This window comes from Vanessa cardui, chromosome 17 (genome assembly GCF_905220365.1).
Source record: "Vanessa cardui chromosome 17, ilVanCard2.1, whole genome shotgun sequence".
NCBI classification, from domain to species: Eukaryota; Metazoa; Arthropoda; class Insecta; order Lepidoptera; family Nymphalidae; genus Vanessa; species Vanessa cardui.
In genome coordinates, this window is record NC_061139.1 from 8,574,686 (window position 1) to 8,599,626 (window position 24,941).

Genomic DNA, 24,941 nt, shown 5'->3' on the forward strand with positions numbered 1-24,941 from the left:
GACTAGTAACATCTTAATCAAGATTTAAGTATAAACTTTATTTAATGCAACTAACGTCTTTTCTAGCTTTCTAGTCCGTCCTAGATTTTCCATTAGAAATCGAATAAATTCCTTAAGTTTTAAGTAATACAGTCTAGTTTATACGCTTTTACTGAAACAGTGATAACTGATATCGCTGAAGAACAATTGTCAATCGATTGGTATTGCTTTATTAACGCCTTTTAATAATTAATAGTGTGTACAACAATTTTTGAATAAATGTTTTGCGATATTTTATAGTTTATAATTATTATAAGTATTCCAAAAAATTATTATGTAAATAATAATATCATTAATTTCAAGCGTATTCAATACCGTAATATATACCGAAGTTTAAGCAAATTCACACCGGTTGCGGTGGGTTTTAAAATTTTTATTTTTTTGAATGATTACGCCTGGGAAATCAAAGGCCATCGAATTGTATGTATTTTAACCTATTTTAAGGTAATTCAATTTAAAGAATCGCAGTTTAGAATTCATGCGTATGCCTACAGATAATATTTGCTAAGTTATGAAAACGTTTCCACAACAATATAAATAAAGGTACCTATATTATTTTAATACTTATATACATATATAAAATTGCAGACAAGTATTATAAGTATTTTGGTAGATATTCACCAATATATCTATAGAGGTTAAACCCCACCCTTATATAAATGCGTCACTAGCCATCTAGTGCGTACGTAGTTGGAATCAGCTAAAGTCAAACCCACCCAAGTATTACCGAATTTTATTAAACATCATTCACAACATCAAATTCGATACATCCCATCGATCCGCATCGAAGCAGCGTGGTGGAATAAGTTTTACCACCAGTTCCAAACTCCTCAAGACAAGTCCTATTTTAAAAGCTATTAACGTCAGATCAAAGAAAAAAATCCAAAGACCTCATGAAAAATGTTTAGTTTATTTTTGTAATAAAATTGAAGGACAAATATTTCGTCAAGCCAAGATGGGCCAGCGACGCGTGCATCCTAATTGATGATTGCGGGTTCATACCCAGGCAAGCACCACTGATTTTTCTTGTGCTTAATTTCTAAAATCGTGAGGAAACCTGCATGTGATTAATTTCAACGAAATACTGCCACTTGTGTATCCACTAACCCGCATTGGAGCAGCATGGTGGAATATGCTCCAAACCTTCTCCTCAAAGAATGAGGAGGTAACTTAACCCAGCAATGGGAAATGTAAAAGCTGTTAATGTTAGTGTAAATATTTCGTCAATATTCCCATTTAAGCAGAAGTTCCGATTATTTTAGTTACTAAGTCTATATTTGGCAATACAGTTCAAGTCTCAATAGGTCAACTGTATTTGGTTTGCTTAGTGGTGTGTAAGTTCAATCTTGACCCCTTATGCTAATTGCTTTACCCTCTCACAGCAAGTTCAATATTTATTTGGAGAGAAAAGCAAGTGGATTAGTAATTTATTGAAAATACGTCGTGATAAAAAGGTTTTCCAACCTTTAAGATCAATCTTATGTCATATATATCTTGATAAAAATAGATTTTTTTTGTATAAAGACAATCTCTTTAGTAACATTATATTTTGTAATATCAAGGAAACTTTAAAATTATGGTATCAAATAATTTAGATATTTAATTTTTTAATTGGTCTTTAAATGCTCTTTAAGTGGTCTTTAAGCGTCGTTTAAATATTCATGTTTAAATTCAGCGTAAATTGATCAATTTATAATGATTGCAACTTCTCTTATAGAACTTACTGTGGCCACTCCATCCGGGTGAAGTCTTCATCCTCTGGCATCCAGGTGTAGCGTTTGGGGTCAGGCTGACTGCACACCGAGCGGGGCCGCCGGCGAAAGTATGAGCATTCCAGATCGGCATCATATGCGCACACCTCGGGAGGCGCTGGTGCTGGTTGCCCGAATCTATTCCAGTATAAAATAATAAAAATTAGCAATAATTTTCACTTAAAACGAATTCAATTTTAGGTAATCGTAAACACTAACATAAATGTCATTTACAACCTGTATATGGCATTTATGTTCGTGTTATGTCATATACAATTTTACTCAGTCATACACACATAGGTACATATATATATATATATATATATATATATATATATATATATAAATAAACATCACGCGTTACTTGAAGTTCAGCACTTCCTCAAATTCATTATGATAGGCGATTGTCTTGGTTTACATTATTAATTCACTGTTGACCAATAACATCGCGTCAATTCAATAATGATATTAAATTTATTTTGATTTTGTCCAATTAGATCGTTTAAAATATATAATGTATAAACAAAAATTTTATCAAAAAGAAAAACCGACTTCAAACAAAAAAATATTTTAAAACAAATGAAAAACATTAGACTACTTAAAAGTCGATTTACGATTATATAATGTAGTTAAATTAATACTACGTGAAGCACTAGCTTTCAAATAAAAAAAAAAATATCAAAATCGGTTTACCCAGAGCAAAGTTATGACTGTTATGAGGTAACAAACATAAAAAAAAATACAAACGAATTGATAACCTCCTCCTTTTTAATCGGTTGAAAATAGTAACAATTGCTGTTAATCTTTGCGACAGTTTATATATTGAAAATATAAAATATTGCAAAGTCAAGGTTTTCATCTTCAAGAGCTTTCACTGAAGGGTCGTCACTTGTCATGCAACAACGCGTAAAGCTTGCTTGATCCCTTAAACTGACAGCTGTTGAGAAATACGTAATCTATTTCTAGACTTTTACAAATAAAACTCTGTTTACTGAAGACAGAATCGAAAGGGTATTTGTAAAGAATCGGCTGTTTACTCGAAAATTGTCGAACCTTTCTTTAGTGTATAAATAAGACGATTGTATCGTTTTAAAAGTAGGTCTATAGATATACTGAAATATCAAATAATTAAAAAAAAATAACCAATTTCGTAATTAGAAACAGTTAGTTAACTAAAAATAAAAAAATATATATCAATGATAGCACTGGACCGATTTTAATGAAACTTATACTGTTCCCTCAGCTGAAGTGTCCTTAATTTAGATTAAAAAGACCATCTAAATACGGCTTTTAGTTTTCGACAAATTCGAAGACAAACATACATACATATAGGCATATACTTACGAAAATAAGGACCCGTGCTTAGAAGCCTAAATAGATCATACCTCAAATATAATTAAATTCTAACAATTTTATATACATACACGTCGAACTCATAACCTACTTTTTTAGAAGTCGGTTAAAAAGGGTTCGAATTATGTGCACAAAAATAGTTCTTATTCTAGTGAAAATAAAGATAAATTACTTAGAAATGTACCTTGGAAACCTCTGTATGGGCGCATAATCGGTGTTGAGATTCTCATCTGAGGGCACTCGACGACGGACACACACGGAGAGGAATGAAGACCTGGAATACAATTCAAACTTTAATCTCTATTAACATTTCATAAACTCGTATTTTTATATTTGATAATCGTATCTATTTTTTACTTCGTGGTGAGCCAGTGTAACTACAGGCACAGGGGACATGACATCTTAGTTCCCAAGGTTGGTGGCGCATGACGTTGGTGACGATGTAAGGAATAGTTAATATTTCTTACAGCGTCATTGTCTACGGGTGATGGTGACCACTTACCATTAGGTGGCCTATATGCTCGTCCGCCAACCTATACCATTAAAAAAATACGAATGGTTTCATTTATTGCCACTCCTCTCAAACTAATGGGTAACAGTTATTAATATATCTGTTTTTATTCTACAAACATTAACTTTAATTGTACTAAAACCTAAAGTCCGTGTTATTTTTGAATATCTATATTCAATATAAATTAAAATATATATAAAATTATGAATCAGAACGTTTTATTAAATTATATTAAGTAGATATGACATCAATAATTAAGGCTTTTAATATACCTAAACCTTATGGTCTAGGTATATTAAAAGCCATGCCAAGCCAAATGTACATTAATATGTGTTTTTTAATGATATACACATAGATTTAATAATATAGGTACTTAACAGAAAATATAGGTATTAAAGTAACGGTTGGATGCTGTATTTAATTTAACCGAATTCTTAACCCCTCGTGGTCTTTTGCCTACATTTATGGCGGTTAGCAACAAACAAATGTTTATCGTTTGTTATATGCTTTTCTACTGAACACAATGTAAGCGTGATTCAGAACTTATTTTTAAGCCATAATTAAAAGCCGATGATTTAATAACTAGCAATAGGTGTTACTTTTGGTTTAATCACGACAAGACATAAAATAAATACATTTTCATGGGCTTTAAAAAAATTGATTGTAAAATGTCAGTATATTTAACGGTACCGGGAATTTATATCGGAATATTAACATAATATTATTAATATATTAATATTTATGAATATAGGGGTGGTAGTATATTTCTCGTTCAGACTATCGGAATTACGATTCAATAAGTAAATACCGCGAGCTTTCTCTTCCCCATTCCACGCGGTCATCATTTGTTTTGTAACTTTTATTTGTATGACATAAAAGAATTTGATAATTTATGGTGAATGAATTGTTTTCAATACTGAAAACACTTTTTCACTTTTTTTCCAATTAATCATTTGTTTACTATAATTATTGGGCCATACTTTCAATTCTTTAACATTAATGAAAAAGTGAGTTTCAAGAACTTGTATATTTGAAATAATACGAATAGAAGAAATTAGTGCATGAGCCATGTGGGCATAAACGTTACAAATTACAAGAAATAATCGAGAAAGTTGGAAACATTCTCATGTTCGCATCAAGAATTAATTAATGTTAAACAAAATTTGTGTCTCAGTTAAACTTGTAAACCGCTATCTTTTCTTATTTAATATAAAATACTTAGGCAGACTGTGCAATACGAAATCCGATAGTAAGTGGTCATCACCGTCCATTAACATTGATAAGAAATATTAACCAATCCTGTTTCTTCAATGTGCCGACCTTTGTAACTTAGATGTTATGATGTCATCTTTCAAACTCTGAGTTCCAATGGCTCAACCTACCTTTAACTAGAAACCGAACATTATAAAGTATTACTCTTTAGCTTTTTGCAAAAAGTCCTATCACCAAGTATCTTTTATTTACATATACTAGTAACAGGGTAATGTTTGTTTATATTGATTAAAAGTAGTAAATTGAGTGGGTTAAGGCCTCCTCTTCCATTAAGGAGAGGGTCTGGAACATATTTCACCACGCTGTTCCAATGCGGATTGGTGGAATGCACATGTGGCAGAATTTCGATGAAATTAGACACATGCAGGCTTCCTCACACACACACTATAAACACAATTAAGCACATATATAGAGTGGTGCTTGCCTGGGTTTGAACCCGAAGTCATCGGTTAAGATGCACGAGTTCTTACCACTGGGCCATCTGAACTCTTATATTCATTAATTAAAGCGAATTTTTTTTGATAATTCTCTTCATAAGTAAATTGTGTTTGAAAAGATAATCTTCATTTTATTATTAAGTATAAGTCAAGGTATCCTTTCGTCTTATAATTCTTCTATCCCGTTCACTTGTTCCTTTTTTATTTAACTTTACTATTTGTATAAATTTTTACACACAATTAAGATAAAAATATAGATAAGCATACGAATTATAAAATCACTAGTAACTTTGTGTGTTTTAAATAATTAAAAAAAAAGTAACAGCCTGTAAATTTCCCACTGCTGGAATAAGGCCTCCTCTTCCATTAAATAATTATTTACCACATATAAAATAAAATTAAAAAAAAAAAACACGAATTTAATAGCATCATTGTTTAACAGCAATTTTGATATTTCGATCTATATATGACGTATTTATGCCCGAATACATAAAAAAATAATATCATAAATTATTTAAGCATCCAATTTCAAAACCACTATTTTTGAAGTCGGTTATAAAGGGCGTATCATGCGGTCGAATCGTACGTACTTGAACATTGCGGTCTCTCTTGGAAAACAATTAATTTAACCTCGTATATAAAATTTATTAACTACTCTTACTCGTATCTAATTAAGGCTTCATATCAATAGTACCTAAAAACATACAAACAAATTCTTTAGTTGTATAGATCAGCTCACACACAAAAAAATATAATAAGAAAAAAAAAAGAAAACTTAATAAATAAAATAGATAAAAGGAAAATTAAATAAACATTGATTTATTTGATTTTGGATACGAAGGCCTTATTGCTGTGAGCAATCTCTTAGAGACAGCCTTTAACAAAGGAAAACATCAGTAAGGAATCGAGATAGTACAAATATTAGTCCTAAAATAAATACGTACTCTCAAATAAATAAAACACATGTACATATATGACAACTCTACTTAACAATATTATATATCTAACGTTCATAAGTGAAATAAATTAAAAGATACAAGAATTTAAAATACTTCAAACAATTTATTAACAAACTAAATATATTTCAAATTTCGAATTAGAATTCGAATGTTAATATAAATAAATCACCAAATCATACATGTTGAAGTAAGCTACTTACACAGTTAAGCTTACAAGTAACAGAATAAAACATAACGGACACTTTTTTTAACAAATTACAAGTCACGACAATATCGACCTTACATTACGCGCCTAAACAAAAAAATAATACAGACTCGCGCGCTTTTTTTTTTTTTTTTAATTCTAGCCAGTTGTATGTATAAAGTAATATTTAATATACAGTCTAATAAAATTTAATATTTTCTGTGGACTGCAAAGGAGTAAATTAAAAATAAATATAATCGAGTAAATTTAACAACATGCCATAATTTTCCATTCCTCTACTATTAATTTATACCCAGTTAATTTATAGCAGAATGCTCGGTTTAATGAAACACTTAAACATTTCCTCTCACGAAATAAATCGTTCCGTTAATTTACTTAAATGGTAAAAAGTCTTTACGTCTCGTGTATCTGACCCTTAATATATTCTCTCAATAAATGGGTCCTTGGGAAATCTTAAGGAAACGAATTGAATATTCTATTATTCTCTTCGTCTGTTAATAGCATTAAGACTTTGGGACGAACTTATTGATGACTTTCTCTCACAGAATAATTCCAATAAAGGTTTCACCTGGAAATAAGTCATATACATTCTTATTTATTTATAGTCTAGTAATGTTTATCTTTTCATTTTCAATATTAAATGTACTGGGGAATAAAGAGTAAAGGGTGAAATTCCAAATTACAACTTTTGCATCACTATAAATTTAATTTACTAGTAACTCGCCCCGACTACGCACGGGTGCTAAATATACTACAGAATTTGTTATAAATTCCAGAATTATCAGTGTTTCGTTACCATATTGTCCATGTGTTATATACAAATACCTTCCTCTTGAATCACTCTATTTATTAAAAGAAGCCGCATCACAATCCGTTGCGTAATTATAAAGATATGAGCTTACATAGGGACAGACAGCGGTAAGTGACTTTGTTTTTATGTACTATGTGATGATGCTTATATAATATAGTCAGGTAGATTTAATGTTAGTCGAATACTATTATCTAAACATAACAGCCTATGTTTAGATTTTATTGTTAGATGTGGGGTAAGTAATGTATACAACACCGGGAATTTCGTGTACGTACTAGATTAGTAAAGCGTACGAATTTAGCGTGGAATTTGAACAGTGTAAATGTTTTATACAATTTTTTAAACGAAATAGGTAAACCTTTTTGCAGTCATATATTCTAGCTTGTCTGTGTCAACAAAACGTTGGATGTTAAAAAAACTTTACAATATTGTTATTTTATAGAATAACAAAAAATGTAAAAAAAAACAAGTTTCATTTTATTTATTTCATTATAAAATATACCGTTACAAACCGTAAATATTCTTATAACATATTTATTTTTAAATTTTATTTTCATATATGTAGATATAACCTAATTACATGAAAAATTGAGGTTTTCCTACCAGCTTGTTCTTTGGAGACTAGTCCAGGCTTAAAAAAATAGTCCATGTATTATAAAAACCTTCCTTTCAAATCACTCTATCTATTAAAAAAAAACGCATCAAAATCCGTTAAGTAGTTTTAAAGATTTCAGTATTCATAGGGATATAGTGACAGAGAAAGCGACTTTGTTTTATGCTATGTAGTGATTAGTGTATTTCATAATGTCATGCTACATGTCATATTAGTCAAGACGGTTAATTACAAAAAAATGTATAACAGATAAACAGTATCTTTGTATATTCATAGCTCGTACAATGCGTACCAAAATATCTTCCAGTAAATGACTTTGTTTTCTTAAAAATAGTTAAGCGATACACAAAACAAAAACAAGAGAAAGCTTGGGGCCGAAACCGTTTAATTCGATGATCCCTTTTTTATCTCGTTCGTCCCGATTGCCCTATTCATCTCCACGTGACAGATAAAACGTTTGAACAGAAGCGATTTATTGTTGACTTGAGGCTAATAATTTTCAACTTCCATAAAACTTGGAACGATATAAGTCGGTATAAACATGCTATGCATGAATCGACCGCTGAAAGGCCTCATGGGTGATTTGATCTTAACAAGAATATGTTCCAAAGGTTTTTCCAAGATTCTTTATCGTACACGCGAACAGTTTATTCTATACGAACAAGATAATAACATACGAAGTGCGTATGGTGTACTGTGATAAGAAAATCTTATTATACATATTTATATGGCTTCGCTTTAGAAAATAATTTAATGTATGAGCAAAGTCTTTTCGTGAAAATCTCAAGAATATTCTTAATAATTTGGTGATAGGATCATGTGCTAGCTCATTGGGATGATTAGCAATGGTGATAAATATTTTAATTTTTAATAATCTGTTGCAAGACTATGAGCAGTAATATGGCGAGAGAAGGCGCTTATTCAAAAAATAAAATCAAAATAAACTTTATTCAAGTGGGCTTTTATTTAGCACTTTAGAATCTAAATAAAACTAATTATAACGGATGAATCGCGTATATTAATTATTTTTAACCATTGTCTAACTAACTAACCATTGTCTCGTTGTTGGTTAATTTAAGGTCTTTGATTTCACCAACAAACTGGTAAGAATCCTTGACATACGCCGCAGCGTGTCCTCGGAGGGGTGATAATATCCTTGCTATGTGTTGAGCCAATCTATATGTTGGTGTATCGATTTGGTTTACAATAGGACGCAGCGGAGCACCAGTTTTATGGATCTTAGGTAACCCATACAGTTTTGGCGGCTTTGCACATGTAGGCACGAGTGATTTTTTAGACAAATGTCATCTTAGTCTACCCGTGACCACGAACACTGCAAAGTGCTGGAAACGTCGGGATGTTTAAAAATAATTAATATACGCGATTCATCCGTTATAATTAGTTTTATTTAAATGTGTAATAATCGCGAAAATTTAAGACAACATTATGTGAACCACTTTAGAATCGTCATTTAACAATTAAGTGAAGCTACCACCGCCACCGGCTCGGAAAGTAGATTCTACCGAGAAGAAACTCAGTAGTTACTCTTTTTCAACATCAAAAACACAAAGTCATGTTAGTTAATACAATTATTTAATTTAATATATCCTACCTGGAAGTCAACAGGTATTAATTCCACGCTTTTGTATCATCTACAAAATCTTGTATCGAATAATATGCCTTTTTTACCAATGTATTATCGTCCAATAGTTTTCGAATTTAGTATATTATAAAGTAAATGAAATCAATAAAATAACTTATATAAAGTAAATTATTCCAAGTTGATTTAAAATTTTCAAGCATCTAATATGTATTTAATCAAATTAATTGTAAAGATGCTTACTCTTAGCATTAACAGTCGAATAATTAATAAGCAGGACGGTTATTCTTAATGAACACTCATTAAATTATAATTAAATTATGTCCCGACTAAGAGGGGTTAGTAAATTATACAAACTTTTCTTCAAATATTGCGTTAAAAGAAATGGAACCCAGGGTTAAAAATATGATGATAGATAGTCGATACAGTTCTTACAATAGATTTCTTAGAATTATTTGGATTCCATGAGAACAATTTTGTTTTTGTAGTAATTTTATATGATACGCAAAGTAAAAACGTAAGTCTTTTTATAATATAGGTTGGCGGACGAGCATATGGGCCACCTGATGGTAATTGGTCACTATCACCCATAGACAATGACGCTGTAAGAAATATTAACTATTCTTTACATCGTCAATGTGCTACCAACCTTGGGAACTAAGATGTTATGTCCCTTGTGCCTATAGTTACACTGGCTCACTCACCCTTCAAACTGGAACACAACAATACTGAGTACTGTTATTTGGCGGAAGAATAACTGATGAGTGACTGGTATCTATCCAGACGGGCTAGCGCAAAGCCCTACCACCAAGTAGGTAGTCCGTGTATACCTTAAGAGTTTATGTCTCCTCAATGCTCCGATAAATAATCATGTATCAGAATTTAATCCGACATATACAAGGTTTCAGATGCTTTCCTTCACCGTGGAGTACGAGGTTAATTATGAACACATATGAATTATAATCAAGAAATTTCGTTGATCCTTGTTCAGATTTGACACGAAATTTTCGATCTCATCTTATTTTTTATTTATATACATAGAAAATTGTATGTTTCGACGAGAAAATTATTCATATATAATCGGATTACGTTGTACACGAAATATGATTTTTATTATTTGATTTACGTATTACGTATATATACATATGTTAAAAGTCGCAAATAATTTAATATATTATAAAAGGTACAAAGGTTTTATAAATATTTCTATATGATGATCAGTAAGTCTTTTTACGATATGATTTTAGTCTTCAAACTAATGAATAAAATACCATATAAATAACACCATTCCTTTTTGAGAAATTTTGCATAATAATTGATTAAAAGGTACCAAATATATTAAGCATTTATATTTGGTAGAAAAAACATAAGGACCCCTTCAAAGGAAAAAGCTATAAAAATACTAACGAATGGCAAAAATTGTAGTCGGAGAATATGATGACTTCAGACGACTATATTGAAAAAGGCAATTTAGCGAACAATATAGAATGTATCCATGAGTTTAAAAATAATGAAATACAAAAAAAAAATGAAAAATTTATTTCAAAACATATGACATGTGATAGTCCTCTTATAAAACGACGTGAATCATATCGGTAAAAGAATTGTGGTTATACTTCCATATGTCGGTTAATTTTGAAGTTGCTTTGTATAATAACTTCTAAAACCGTTACTTCAAAAGAAAAAGAGAAGATTTTAGCCCAGTCGTTGGATATTTACAGACTATTGACATCGTGTATTAATACATTCTTATAATTTTACCTTCATAAATAAATAAATAATTAAGTTTCGTAGCCTACAGTGGAGTGAACTACTAATGCCCATTCAGGCATCCTTTTCCTCTCTTTCTCTTTATATCTATCTCTTTCTATTACGATGACACACAACATTATTTAGAATCATTTGAAATGTCGTTCTTATTTTAAAAATTACATGAGATTATCTCATAAATTGTCATTTACTTATTTCCCAAGCGGGTTTGAGGAAAGAGTTATAATGCTAACATACCTATTTGCTCGTGAGCATGGACTCTCGATGTGGTACTGCGACAGGCATCCGAGGAATCTGTCCTTCTTGGACTTTTCCAGTTCCAGCAAGTCCAGTTGCTTGTTGTTGATACAATATTGCTCTCGGAACTCCTGTACAAAAATAATATCAATTATTGCATATAAACTGATGACTTGATTAACGATCCTTATATTCTATAATATTGCAAATAGTTTTTAAAGCGAAAATTGTCGAGTTTTAAATGGAAATGCATCGTAATATCAAAAACAATAAATATCTTTTAAAAATAAATACACGTACAGTTATTCTTCCAGTCACATGGCGAATAAAAAAAATCACGAATATGATTCAAAATGTAAGTCTTTGCATCATTAGAGGTAAAGTAAAAAAAATAAATAAAGTAACAGTCTGTAAATTTCCCACTGCTGAGACAAGGCCTCCTCATCCATTAAGGAGAGGGTTTGGAACATATTCCACAACGCTGGCCCAATGCGGGTTGGTGGAATGCACATGTGGCTCTCAGCTCTCTCATTAGAGATATCTGATAAAAAAACAAACGACAAATTCATAGCAATACGTGAATAATAGATCGATTTTGTATGAAATAAGTAAATATGTTCAAACAGACTGATGTAATTCTTAACTAGCTAAACCCGTGGCTTCACCCACACGAAATTTACAAAACTATAATAGGAAAAGAGCTTCATCCACATTTTAGTTCCTCGTTGGATTAATTAAAAAAGTTCATTAGTTTAAAATTTATCAAAATCAGCTCAGTAGTTTAAAACACAAAAACCTTACTACCAATTACATTCACATTTATAATATGATTAGGGATTCTAGGATATGAGCAAAGCTCTCTGGGTAAGTATCACGTATTCATCATATTATATTCTACCGCCAAAATGCAATACCTTGATTTTAAGGGTTAGTGAGTCAACTACAACTACAGGTACAAGGGTTATAATAACTTAGCCATAGAATAATGAAATGCCTAAAGCAATCTACCGATATCTATGGGCGGTAGTGAACCCTTATCATTAGGTAGGACAATTTGCTTATTTTATAAAAAAAATGCTTCATATTTCTTACGGAGAAACTTAAGTTATTTGAGAAAAACATCCCATATAATATTCATCATAATAAATCAGTTGATCCCTATAAAAGTTATTATTAGGTGGTATATTGTACCGTACAGCTCATTCTCATTTTTGGCTTTTTGCACTGTTTATCAGAGTCATCAATCAACCCCGTTACTGCTTGCTGAAATAACAGATATTACTCTATGTTGCCATGATTGAGAGTGTTTATACAACGTACAGTTTCGTAATATGATATATTGTATATCTATGTAAAGATAGTTCAGAAAAACATAGACTACAAAAAAGGACGACAATAATTTTATATAATAGTAGCGACCCGCCCCGGTTTCGCACGGATACAATACTGATACTAAATATAATATACAGAATTTGTTTATTTACGCTATCACATTACAAACTTCTAAAATTATCAGTGTTTCTTTACTATATTGTTCATGTATTATATACAAAACTCTTCCTCTCGAATCACTCTATTTATTAAAAAAAGTACATCAAAATCTGTTGCGTATAAATATAGGGACAGAGGACACGTCTTTGTTTTATACTATGTAGTAATAAACTTTATGTTATTAAATACTTTAGTGCTATATTTTAGCTTCGTTGTATAATATATTGTATATGTACATATGTTATATTTGGAGCACCGCCTTTTTGCCTTCAGGCATTTAGGTCGCCTATTGTTACAATTTTGTGAGCAATAAAATTTCTTAAATAAAAATAGAGAAAAGGCCCTCTTAGTTTTAATTAAAAAAAGGTCAAGTCACACTGGAAGTAATTGTTATAAATCCTCATGAATACGATTTTTTAGTATATCATTCATATGCGCAACATTGATTTCTAAGGCATAATTTGTAATTTATAAAAAAAATTAATTCTTAATAATAAACTAATTAGCTCGCGACGTTGTACGCGTTAGAATTTAACAAAAACAAATTGTAACCTAAGTTACTCCTTAATATATCAGTTATCCGCCAGTGAAAGTCCTGTCAAAATCGGTCCAGACTTTCCAGAGATTAGCCGGAACAAACAGAATTTTACAAACAGACACTCCAATTTTATTATATATATAGATGTCATGTTACGTAATCAAAATGGATTAACATTACGATTTATATCTATCAAAACTATTCATGGAAATACGTGATTCAAATAAGTAGACACATGCCAAATAATAGGATTTGAGATGTTTCGCGTGCCTATAGGCTAGCTCATACACTCTCCAAGCCAAAAAGAAATTTATACTAAGTAAGTATTGTTTGTTGGCAGTAGAATTTGTGATAAGTGGTTGGTAAACACCTAGATCAGTCTTGCAGAAATCCTCAATAAGTAAGCGCAATCTTTAGCTCAAAAGTCAAAAGTCCGTACCATAAATTATTAACAATATTCTAAAACACTTGAAATAAAAAGGGTGTAAGTGTCACGGTTAGGAAAAGTATTTTCGGCTCAACGTTCTTACATTTTAAATCCAATGTTATTTGAGGTATAAGTAACTAAATACTCGATAAGTTCCGGTACTTCTACATTCAATTGTTCAATGTTTTGTATCGACCTTAAAATATTACGTCAACATTTTATGAGCACTCAGGAATTCAGTATCTCGTGAATTCCAAGATATTATATTCGCATATATCGTAAAAGATTGTTATGTAGAAAATACTCGGGCATATTTTCCGTATTGAGATTGTACGAGAAGCTCGTAAAAGATAAAACGTGTTAACACATTTTCCGAAACTTTATCAAATATTAACAAATCGAATGCAAAATTCGTGTATTAAAGTACATTTAACTGTAAACACAACATTTTACTTAAGACCTTCAATTAAATTAAAGCTAAACCACCTTAGGGTAAGGGCTGGTGTATAATTTCATCTACTAACATTCACAGTAAGAAGTACTCGTATATTACCATTTCAAACACAATTCCCAAATAACAGGATACTGTTACTTGTTCACTAATTCTTCAAGCTGTGCAAAGTTGTGGGTGTTGTGCAAGTAAGTAGTGTGTTGCGCAAACATTATTGATGGTATCTTCTTAACCAATTTCAAAAAATAGTATGATACACACTTATTAAATCTCGGCGAGATGACCCAACACTTAGAACGCGAGCATCTTCATCATCAACCGATGATTGCGGGCTTAAACTCAAGAAGCACCATTGATTTTTAACGTCCTTAATTTGTATTTATAAGTCATGCTGAGTCATGAAAGGTAACATTGTGAGGAAAACTGCATGTGTCTAATATTAACAAAATTTTGCCAAACCCACATTGGAGCAGCGTGGTGAAATATGGTTCAACCTTCTTGAAGGGGACTTTAGCACAGCCGCGGAAAATTAATATGTGTCACAGGCTGTTACTACTCATCAAACTATTGTCAAATATTTCAATTCGTATTTTTTAGGCGTGAGTTATTATAATTACAGACAGCACAGCTACGGGAAATTTACAGGCTGTTACTATACTCATCAAAATATTGTCAAATAATTCAATTACAGACAAGAGACATTTCATGATGTCACACGGTTAGTTCATTGGCAGTGTATGCGTTATATTTATTACATTGCCAGTGTCACTTATAGGCATATATAGTACAAGTAAATAAATAAATATGAGACAACATCACATACATTACTCTGATCCCAATGTAAGTAGCTTAAGCACTTGTGTTATGGAAATCAGAAGTAACGACGGTACCACAAACACCCAGACCCAAGACAACGTAGAAAATTTATGGTAATCTACATCGACTCGGCCGGTAATCGAACCCGGGACCTCAGAGTGGCATACCCATGAAAACCGGTGTACACACCACTCGATCATGGAGGTCGTCAATAGTATATAATATAATATAAGTATATAATATATGTGATCGATTCGTACCTGCTTGGAGTACATTGTGGTCTTGCTGGCTGGCCGGTCGTCGTTGGCCTTCTGCCGCTTTCTGCCCGCGTTTTCATCCTCAGATTCGTAGCCTTTCGCTGAGTGCGCTATGTCCGCCTGTAGGAAATTTTACATTTTGTTACATGAACAGTTTGGTGGATCATGTTTATAAATAATGGCACAATTAAACAATTTTTGAGGTTGGTTGTAGTTAAAAAATATATATTAAAAAACATTGTTTCGCTTTATAAAGAAGGTTCAAAGCAAGTATGAATTTCAAGAATAAGATGAAACATTGATATTTTTATTTATATCTTATTTTTAAAATATCTGATTTATTTCAAGTTTATATAAAAACATATTGAAAATGTTTTAACTAATATCTGAAATGAGTAAGCAAACTTCATTATGTACAAAATATAATTTCATATACTAATAACAATTAAAACAATGATCATTGACCTCGTGACCTTTTTATACGATATAGTTACGCTTGCGAAACCGTGCAGAAATAACAATCATTCCTCACATCACCTACGCGCCTGCAAGTTGGCAAATAAGAAATTAGTAATCTTATGTCCCGGCTTGAATGGTGAGTAAGGGGCAGATATGAGGGAGATGACATCCCTAATTACTAAGTGATATTTGGCGTTAAAATATCTAATGAATCGGTGGTACCCACCCATACAAATTGGTTATACTACTAGCCTTCCCCGGCTTGGAACGAGTGCAATACTGATACTAAATATTCTACAGAATTTATTTATTCACAACATCACATTAGATACATCTAAAATTTTATATAACAATAAAAAAAAACAAAAAACATCCTCTTGAATCACTCAATCTATTAAAAAAACCGCATCAAAATCATTTGCATAATTTTAAAGATCTAAGCATACGTAGGGACAGATAGCGGTAAGTCATTTTGTTTTATATTGTGTAATGATGATTATGCTTGGATATATAATTTTTGAACATCGATTGAGTTAAAATTTCTCACATTTAATTCTTGTATAAATAAAATATCAATGAAAATTAGTTTTATTTAAAATAACCATAGAAAAGAAAAGGATAAGTCAATTTACATGAATTGCAACAATGATAGCTATTGCATGTGTAATAGAGCATTGAATACGATAATAAATAATCGACCTTTACTGAACATAAATTTAGAATTATTTATGAACCGAGTTGCACCCGGTTCACCTTTGTCGTTCTTCATGACATCTGATATTCAATTATAAAATGCAAATATAATTAATTGCTTTTACGTTCAAGCTATTTTGCTAACGAAATAAAATGTTTTTTTTTGACATTCAAAGTGGATTGGCAAATAACACGCCTTCATCTCACTCTCTTTGTCATTGAGACTGGTTTGGGTTTGACAATCTATAAACTAATTTAACTTTAAAGTTTTGGTATTCATTTTAATGTAGTACACAAAAGAGAGACAACAATATTTTTATATTTCTGTGAAATCAGAAACTTTACATGATTACATTTAAATCAGCACGGCTGGCAAGTATTTTGTTTATTATGGAAAAAGTGATAGTAAGTGATAACCACTATAGACGTATAGATTACGCCAATGTACCACTAATTTAGGGAAGTAAGTTGTAATATCCCTAGTGCTTATTGTTACACTGGCTCACTCATCATACCGGAACAGAATAATACCGAGTACTACTGTTTGACGGTTGAATATATGAGAAGTGGGAGGTAGTTACCATACACCTTACCCTATGGTAAGGTTTTTTTCAGATTTTTTTCCGATGAAATTTTTGCTTTTGTTCGGCTTTTTGTACTTACAAAAATATACTAAATACAATTATTATGCATTCGCTTGAGATAATACTGAATATTATAAAAGGAATGTCCATATTTGAAAACGCATTTTTGAATTGTAAAAAATCGGTTTTAAAAAAACATGTTCTTAGTTGAGCGCAAAATATCGGGCGGTGCTATTTTCTTGTTCGTTTTTGTATTTTAGAGCTTGTTGACATATCTTCTGCTTATGTTGCATAACCAGACATTGCATTTTTTAATACTTTGCACGTAAAAAAATATAATGATTCAACTAAATGAATAGGGAAACGCGTGGGACGAAATAAGACCTCAACCTTTTTTTATGTAATATAATTGAATAAGTATCCTATTATGCAAAAGTATTACTATATACAGTTGGACCTGACTTGATACGGAACCAGAGCATTAACGCATCTTGGAAGAGGTCAAATCGACCAGCTTATTATCTGTATCTTGTTATAGTAGAATGAAAAAATATTTTCTCATTTATGAACTAAAGGATTTTATTTATCTAAATATTAATATTGAATGAGATGGAGCCGAGATGTCCCAGTGGTTAGAACGCGTGCATCTTAACCGATGATTGCGGGTTCAAACCCAGGCAAGCACCACTGAATATTAATGTGCTTAATTTGTGCTCAGCGGGGAAGGAAAATATCGTGAGGAAACTTGCATGTGTCTAATTTCATAGAAAATCTGACGCAATTGTATTCCTTTAAGCGGGTGCATTGGAACAGCGTGGTGGAATATGTTCTAAACCTTCTCCTCAAGGGTAGAGGAAGCCTTAACCCAGTAGTGGGAAATTTACAGCTGCTGTTGTTGTTATGTACCAAGCTTCATCAAATTCAGTTTAGTGCTTCGTGAAAGACTAACAGACATAAAGAGTTACTTTCGTCTTTATAACATTAGTTTAAACTAGTATATATTATAGTATAATTAACGAAAACAAATTAAAGTGTTTTATTAGTAATTAATCGACGAAGACAATGAACAAAGGATAAACCCTTGTGAAGTTTGCTGTGAATTTAACTAAATGACTTAAGTTTAATAGCTCTTTAGAATTAATTGCAATTTTATTACATTTTATATATAAAGCTGAATTTTGCGCGAGTTTTTAATCGCACTTTTGTGAAACTATGTATAGCTTGGACATTGCAGTATTTGATGTCATTTTTATTGTTAGAATTAAGTAAATTTTATTTAATATTCAGAGCTGCACTATTCGTAGTTAGACATATAATAATAGGTATTACAGATCATTACCACATTTTTAGTCGATAGATATGTTTTCCGCAAAAGATAAGACTTTGAGAATGGACGTGACGACCAAAGAAACAATGGATGGATGGAAAGACGATGTAGCTGGGAAGAATATTGCTTGTGTGATGATGTCAGACAGTATGGAAGAAGAAAACATGCTGCGCCGACCCGAAATAAATTAGGATAAGGAAAGGAGGATGATGAACATATATCCGCAAAATTCATATAATCTAGATATTTCGATATAAAATACATAAAGTTCAATGACATGCCAGTTCAACGGGGCCATATTTGACGTTTGCGTTGATGTTATAGATGTTAATAATCACAATGTTTTTGAAACAATTATGTTATATGAAAAGTTAATAAACCGTATTTACTTGGTGGTAGTGGTATTGTTGTGTTCCGGTTTGAAGGGTGAGTGAGCCAGTGTAACTACAGGCACAAGGGACATGACATCTTAGTTCCCAAGGTTGGTGGCACATTGACGATGTAAGGAATAGTTAATATTTCTAAAATCGTCATTGTCTATGGATGATGGTGACTACTTACCATCAGATGGCCCATATGCTCGTTCCCCAAACTATTCCATAAACAATTAATTGTTTTTTGTTTCATTTATTTTACTTGAGCGAAGACGGGTTTTAATCTAGTGATCTAATAATCTTCAAGAATGAAAGCTCTCTTACAGTAAAGTTGTCTAGCAGCGTGACATTAACTGGATGTCACTTTTTATTACAGTTTAAATATCGAATTACATATAAAGTTAGACATTTCATTATTCTAAACGTTTAAAGCAATTCAGCGCAGATCAGAGTTCAGACCAATAGTCGTTTCAAATAAACTACTTAACTTCATTTAGTAGCTTTTTAATGAATATGTCTATCAAGTCTGCTGGAAGTCACACAAATAAGTCGATTTGAATTAGTTGAAGTATATATATATGTATATGAATATAGTATTATATTCATATAATCTGCTTATGCAAGCAAATATTAAAAAATAACTAGGGCAATATTTTATATGATATACATATATAAAATTTATTATAAAAAGTAATTCCGATTACTACTCAAATATTTTTTAAATATTAAAAAACTACTATGAATATTTCGGGTAGGAAAAATTACTTTCAAAAATGTTTCAATAAATCACGGTGTTAAGTAATACACGAACTTAAATTCGGTTTTTCATGTAGTAATGAATGACTATTCGGTTCGATTTCAAAGAACACGCGTCCAAAAGCTCGTATAACTCTAAAATAAACGAGTAGTCTTACATCCACTGACTCTTGTTATGGGGTAATCGCTCTTCTCCCTTGATCTCTACTCGGTAGTAACAAGCCCTTCCATTAATCTTTTGAAATCCGTACGAGCGTGTTTCTGTTCAACTTTTCTACGTATTTATATCTCGATTTGGAATTTTGATCGCTCCAATTTTTCAATGTTTTTTTAAAAAGATGTAAAATAAAACTTCTCACATAACATCCAATCGATACGTATATTAATTATCACTTTTACCGTTAATTTCCGGAACTTGTATTTTTTCCACTCCCCGTTCAAAATCAACCGCCTTTTGTTTTTCTCGTGCCAGGCAGTACCAGCTTGCCACACCACGCCACGAGAGGAAGTGACGGGAGTCCCACAATACGGTGTCGATAACCGAATCAATAATTATACTAATAAATGTTATCTCAATAAAAATGTATTTAACAATTAAAGCAGTACTAAATATTATTATTTCAATTAAAATTATACAAATATATTTAAAAAAATCATGACAGCTGTATTTTTTTTTACGAATAATATATTTAACAATAATGATAGTCGAGGACAATAATAAATTTGTTTTAGTTTTGATTAAACTAGATTAAACCAACGGAACAGATTACATTTCCCTAAACCAGTGTTGTTTGCTATAATGTGATTACTTCCATGTAATATTAGCGTAATGCTTTGTTTAAGCCTAGTTAAAAGTAATTAGCCGTGATTTCGCTACATATATTCAAATATTAGTTATCATTTGTTACATAGAATGTGATTTGTGTTGATGTGACGTAGAAATTATGACATTAATCTTCATTAAGAACCGGTAATTAATTATTAAAATCAAAATAGTTCATGAGCTAGATGTCGATAACAGATTAGTCGAAGAAACTAATAATTTAACTATTCGAAATCTGTAACTGAAGATATAAGATTCTGAATTGTTTTCTCCAACTTCACCCGCCTTAGCTCCGCAAGGAACTGATAAAATAAAACTCTACGTCCGTTGAAGATTTTAAAAATCTCAATGTTCATTGAAATACTTCGAGACAGTTTTATAACTATTTCAATCCTTGTAAGATTGAAGAACAAAAGTGACGCGCTGGCTTTGTGTTCCATCTTGAAATTTAAATATTTGACCTATTTTTCAATATACTATTTTTAGACGTGCAGTCGGAGTAGGAAAACCTTCGTCAGTTTTCAAAATCATTCCTTTATCAAGTCTTAAACTCTTAGTACCTTTTTAATCTGAGCGTCAAATCACTGCGACGCAATATGTCATTCTCGATCGGTAACGCAGATTATAGCTCATACTAGAGCACACGAAAATAGATCTTAAGGTGACGAACTTTTTGACTTTTTGAATGAAATGCCTTTGTATGAACGTTGCGTTTAACATAAGCAATGTTTTAAATTAACATCATAAACGAGTAGTCGAATAAAAAACTACAAATAATAATTCCCAAATTAACTAAAATAAATATAAAAAGGCTTATTTCTACGATGCACATCATAATACACTGCTTTTAGTAGAAATACGTATAACATAAAATCTTAAGGCAAATAACATTAAAATTACCATTTTTTTCACACTACTGGTTGGTGGGCGAGCATATGGGTCACCTGATGGTATGTGGTCACCACCGCCCATAGACAATGGCGCTGTAAGAAACATTAACCGTTCCTTTCATCGCTAATGTGCCTCCAACCTTGGGAACGAAGATGTTATGTCCCTTGTGCCTGTCGTGAGTGAGTGGCTCACTCATCCTTCAAACCAGAACACTACATTACCAAGTACTTCTGTTTGGCGGTAGAATATTTGATGAGTCGGTGGTACCTACTCAGAGGGGCTTGCACAAAGCCCTACTACCAAGTAAAATAATACTAAAAATTGGAAAAATTAAATATCGAACAGAAAATTCGAGCGATTTCTAACATGAATTTGTTTTCTAAGAAATAAATATCCAAAGGAAAATCTGCAATAGCCTTTACAGTTTTCCAGTAATTTAATACCATAGCAAAGCCTTTATTTGCATATCGTTTTCAATTAGCGATATTTAAATTCATCTTCCATTTCAGAGATTATAAAAAGGTCTTCTTAGAACGAGGAAAGTATTTTTCATTCAATTACGTCATATTTTAATACACCTCAATAATAATTGCAATACTTTATCATTATTTTTATTTATTGAATGAAATATTCAAAGAAAAATATTGTAAAGAATTATTTGATGTTTTATTTTTTACTTACTCTTAATCGACTTATGGAGTAATATCGCTTTTTAAATCGTAGTAATTAATTTAGATTTGCACGACTTTTATTGTACAGTCGGAGTAAGAAAAGGTTTGTGGATCTATTTTCGTGTGCTCAGTATGAGCGATAATAAGCTTTACCGATTGAGAATGACTATTGCGTTGCAATAATTTGATGTTTAGATTCAAAAGGTACTAAGAGTTTAAAATTTTATAAAGGAATGAAGCAGAAAATTGACGAAGGTTTTCTTACTTTGACTGTACAATTGGAACCACTATGTTCTTAATTTAAGATGTTTAATGTGAATAACATGTCAAAATATATAATGTTGCTCTAGAAGATAGAAGTAACAATGTTTTCCTAAGAACCTTATTTACTCAAGCTCTACAAACATAATATATTAAATTACTGCAACGTGACTTGCTCATATAACCGAAGTTACTTAAAGTGCAAGTAAACTTTCGAAAACTCCTGCCCTCTTAGTGGACCAACTCCATAGTCCTCTCGGGAAACGGAACATTATTTTGCTCTTAGTTTTGGAAGATGATATTCATTTAATTAAAATAGTGTTAAATATTTTAGTCGCTGACAATTTTTTTTTTCAGCAAAACGAATACGAAGGAATGTGTTCCTTTTTTAAATAACAATTATAAGTTTATTCAACCCTACATGAAAAGCCGTTATATGTTTAAAAATAATAGACGTTGAAATTAAATATACGGCTTGGTTACTGTGCTACCTAATGGAAAATCAGTACTGATGCCTGTATACGTTGTCACTTTAAGGAATATTAGCCATCTATGAATATACCACAGAAATTCAGCGTTGGGTTTTAACTCAACAACAAAAGCTGAATGGTACACCTTGTCGGAACACATCACGCTTACACATATCATAAGATAAGATTGAGTTCGTGTATTAATATATTTTTTTTAATTCTTATATTGTTGTTTGCTTATAGTCATTAGTTAATGTTTAATTAAATTTTGTTTTTATTATTTTTTTCAATTTAATTATTATGGTTGTCTTGAATTGAAGTCTTCATATGCCTTTACATCGTCAGTGAGCCAAACTTGGTCATCATACTTCATAGTTTACGATGTTACTAGCGTCCCGTCCGACTTCGCATGTGTGCAATGCTGATGCTAAATATACTACACATTTTTTCTCGTGTCTTTACTATATTGTCAATGTATTATATACAAAAACCTCCCTCTTGAACCACTCTATCTATTAAAAAAACCGTGTTAAAATTCGTTGCGTAATTTTAAATATATAAGCATACATAGGGACAGACTTCGGTAAGCGACTTTGTTTTATGCTATGAAATGATAATGATGTCCCTTTTAACGATAGTTACAATATGCTTACCATCAATATAAACGGTACCTAACACAATCAACGAAACGAAGACTCATATTTGTCGTTAGAATAACAAGAAAAACAGCCTCGATTATTTCAATTAATACCGTCGTGAAAAGAAAGTAAAAAATATTTATTCTTAAGTATAAGAGTTGAATTATATTATTGTTCTGTTTTTCTGTTGGATGTTTTATAAAAACTTATATCATTACGATGAAACCGAATTACACAAACGAACTTATAGAGCAAGTTCAGATAAAATAATTTGATCTCCTTTTTATGAAATAAAATATCTACAAGAGTATTTACTATAGTTGTGTATTCGTTAATGTTACTTCTTTTCAACCGACTTCAAAAAGAGGAGGTTATCAGATCGTCTGTATTTTTATAATTTTATTTTCTTTTTGTTACCTCATAACTTTTCATTGGGTGAACCGATTTTGATCAACCTTGGTCAACCAAGCCAGTTTTTAGACTGCTCTAAAAAAATATTTGAATACACAATTATATTTTTAATTTTTCGAGCATATTAATTTGTTTTAAAATATTTTTTTTTGATTTCGGTTTTTCTTTTTGTTAAAATTGCACAAATATGCACATATATAATTATGAGGTTTGTTTTTTTAATTACGATTAAAATAGAAGAAAGGCTAAAACGCCGATATGGTAACTTTGGCACCATCATGTCAAATTTAAAGTTCATTTTCCAAAAGTACTATTTTGGTACTCTGGCCTCTCTTCCTTTCTATTGCCAATATCATTAACAGTAGTATTAAAGACAATTTTCCAACGTTTTTTCTCACGTCAAATGATCGAGACTAAAAATAATGTTACATTAACATATTACTGATGTAATTTTTGTCATAAATCGTTCAATACTAAAGGATAATAAGAATAGAATAATAGAAAAAAGTTGATTTTATACATAACTATATTACTGACAACGTGATTCGAGAAAACCCGTATCACAAATGACGACATAATTTTTAATTAATTATATTCTTTTCACAATCATTTATAAAGTTAGATTAGATTGACGATTATAATATATATTCACAATAAGCTGTCCTTATTTAAACAGGAATATCATGATTGCAAATAAAAGTACTCAAACTTACTACAAATTGATTAAAAAAATCTACGTGGTGACTACATATATTAGTAAGTTATTTATGAGGTACAGTCAGAGTAAGAAAACCTTCGTCAGTTTTTAAATTGATTCCTTTATCAAATCTCAAACTCTTAGTACCTTTTGAATCTAAACATCAAATAATTGCGACGCAATATGTCATACTCGATCGGTAAAGCAGATTATCGCTCATACTGAGCACACGAAAATAGATCTTAAGGTTACGAACCTTTTCTTATCCCGACTGTACATCCTTATAAGTTCTACACATTTTCATTAATAATTTTATAATATGAAATTGATTCTACATAGTGTTATAAT

The 24,941-nt window shown here is 31.2% G+C and overlaps 1 protein-coding gene across 1 annotated transcript in view; it reads right to left on the reverse strand.

Annotated features, from left to right (window-relative positions):
• The window catches only part of LOC124537051, an 87,555-nt gene that overhangs the window by 23,986 nt on the left and 38,628 nt on the right, over positions 1-24,941 (reverse strand). Inside the window, 4 exon segments of the mRNA XM_047113763.1 lie at positions 1,764-1,928; positions 3,328-3,417; positions 11,559-11,689; positions 15,542-15,658. Coding sequence (XP_046969719.1) covers positions 1,764-1,928; positions 3,328-3,417; positions 11,559-11,689; positions 15,542-15,658 — 503 coding nt within the window.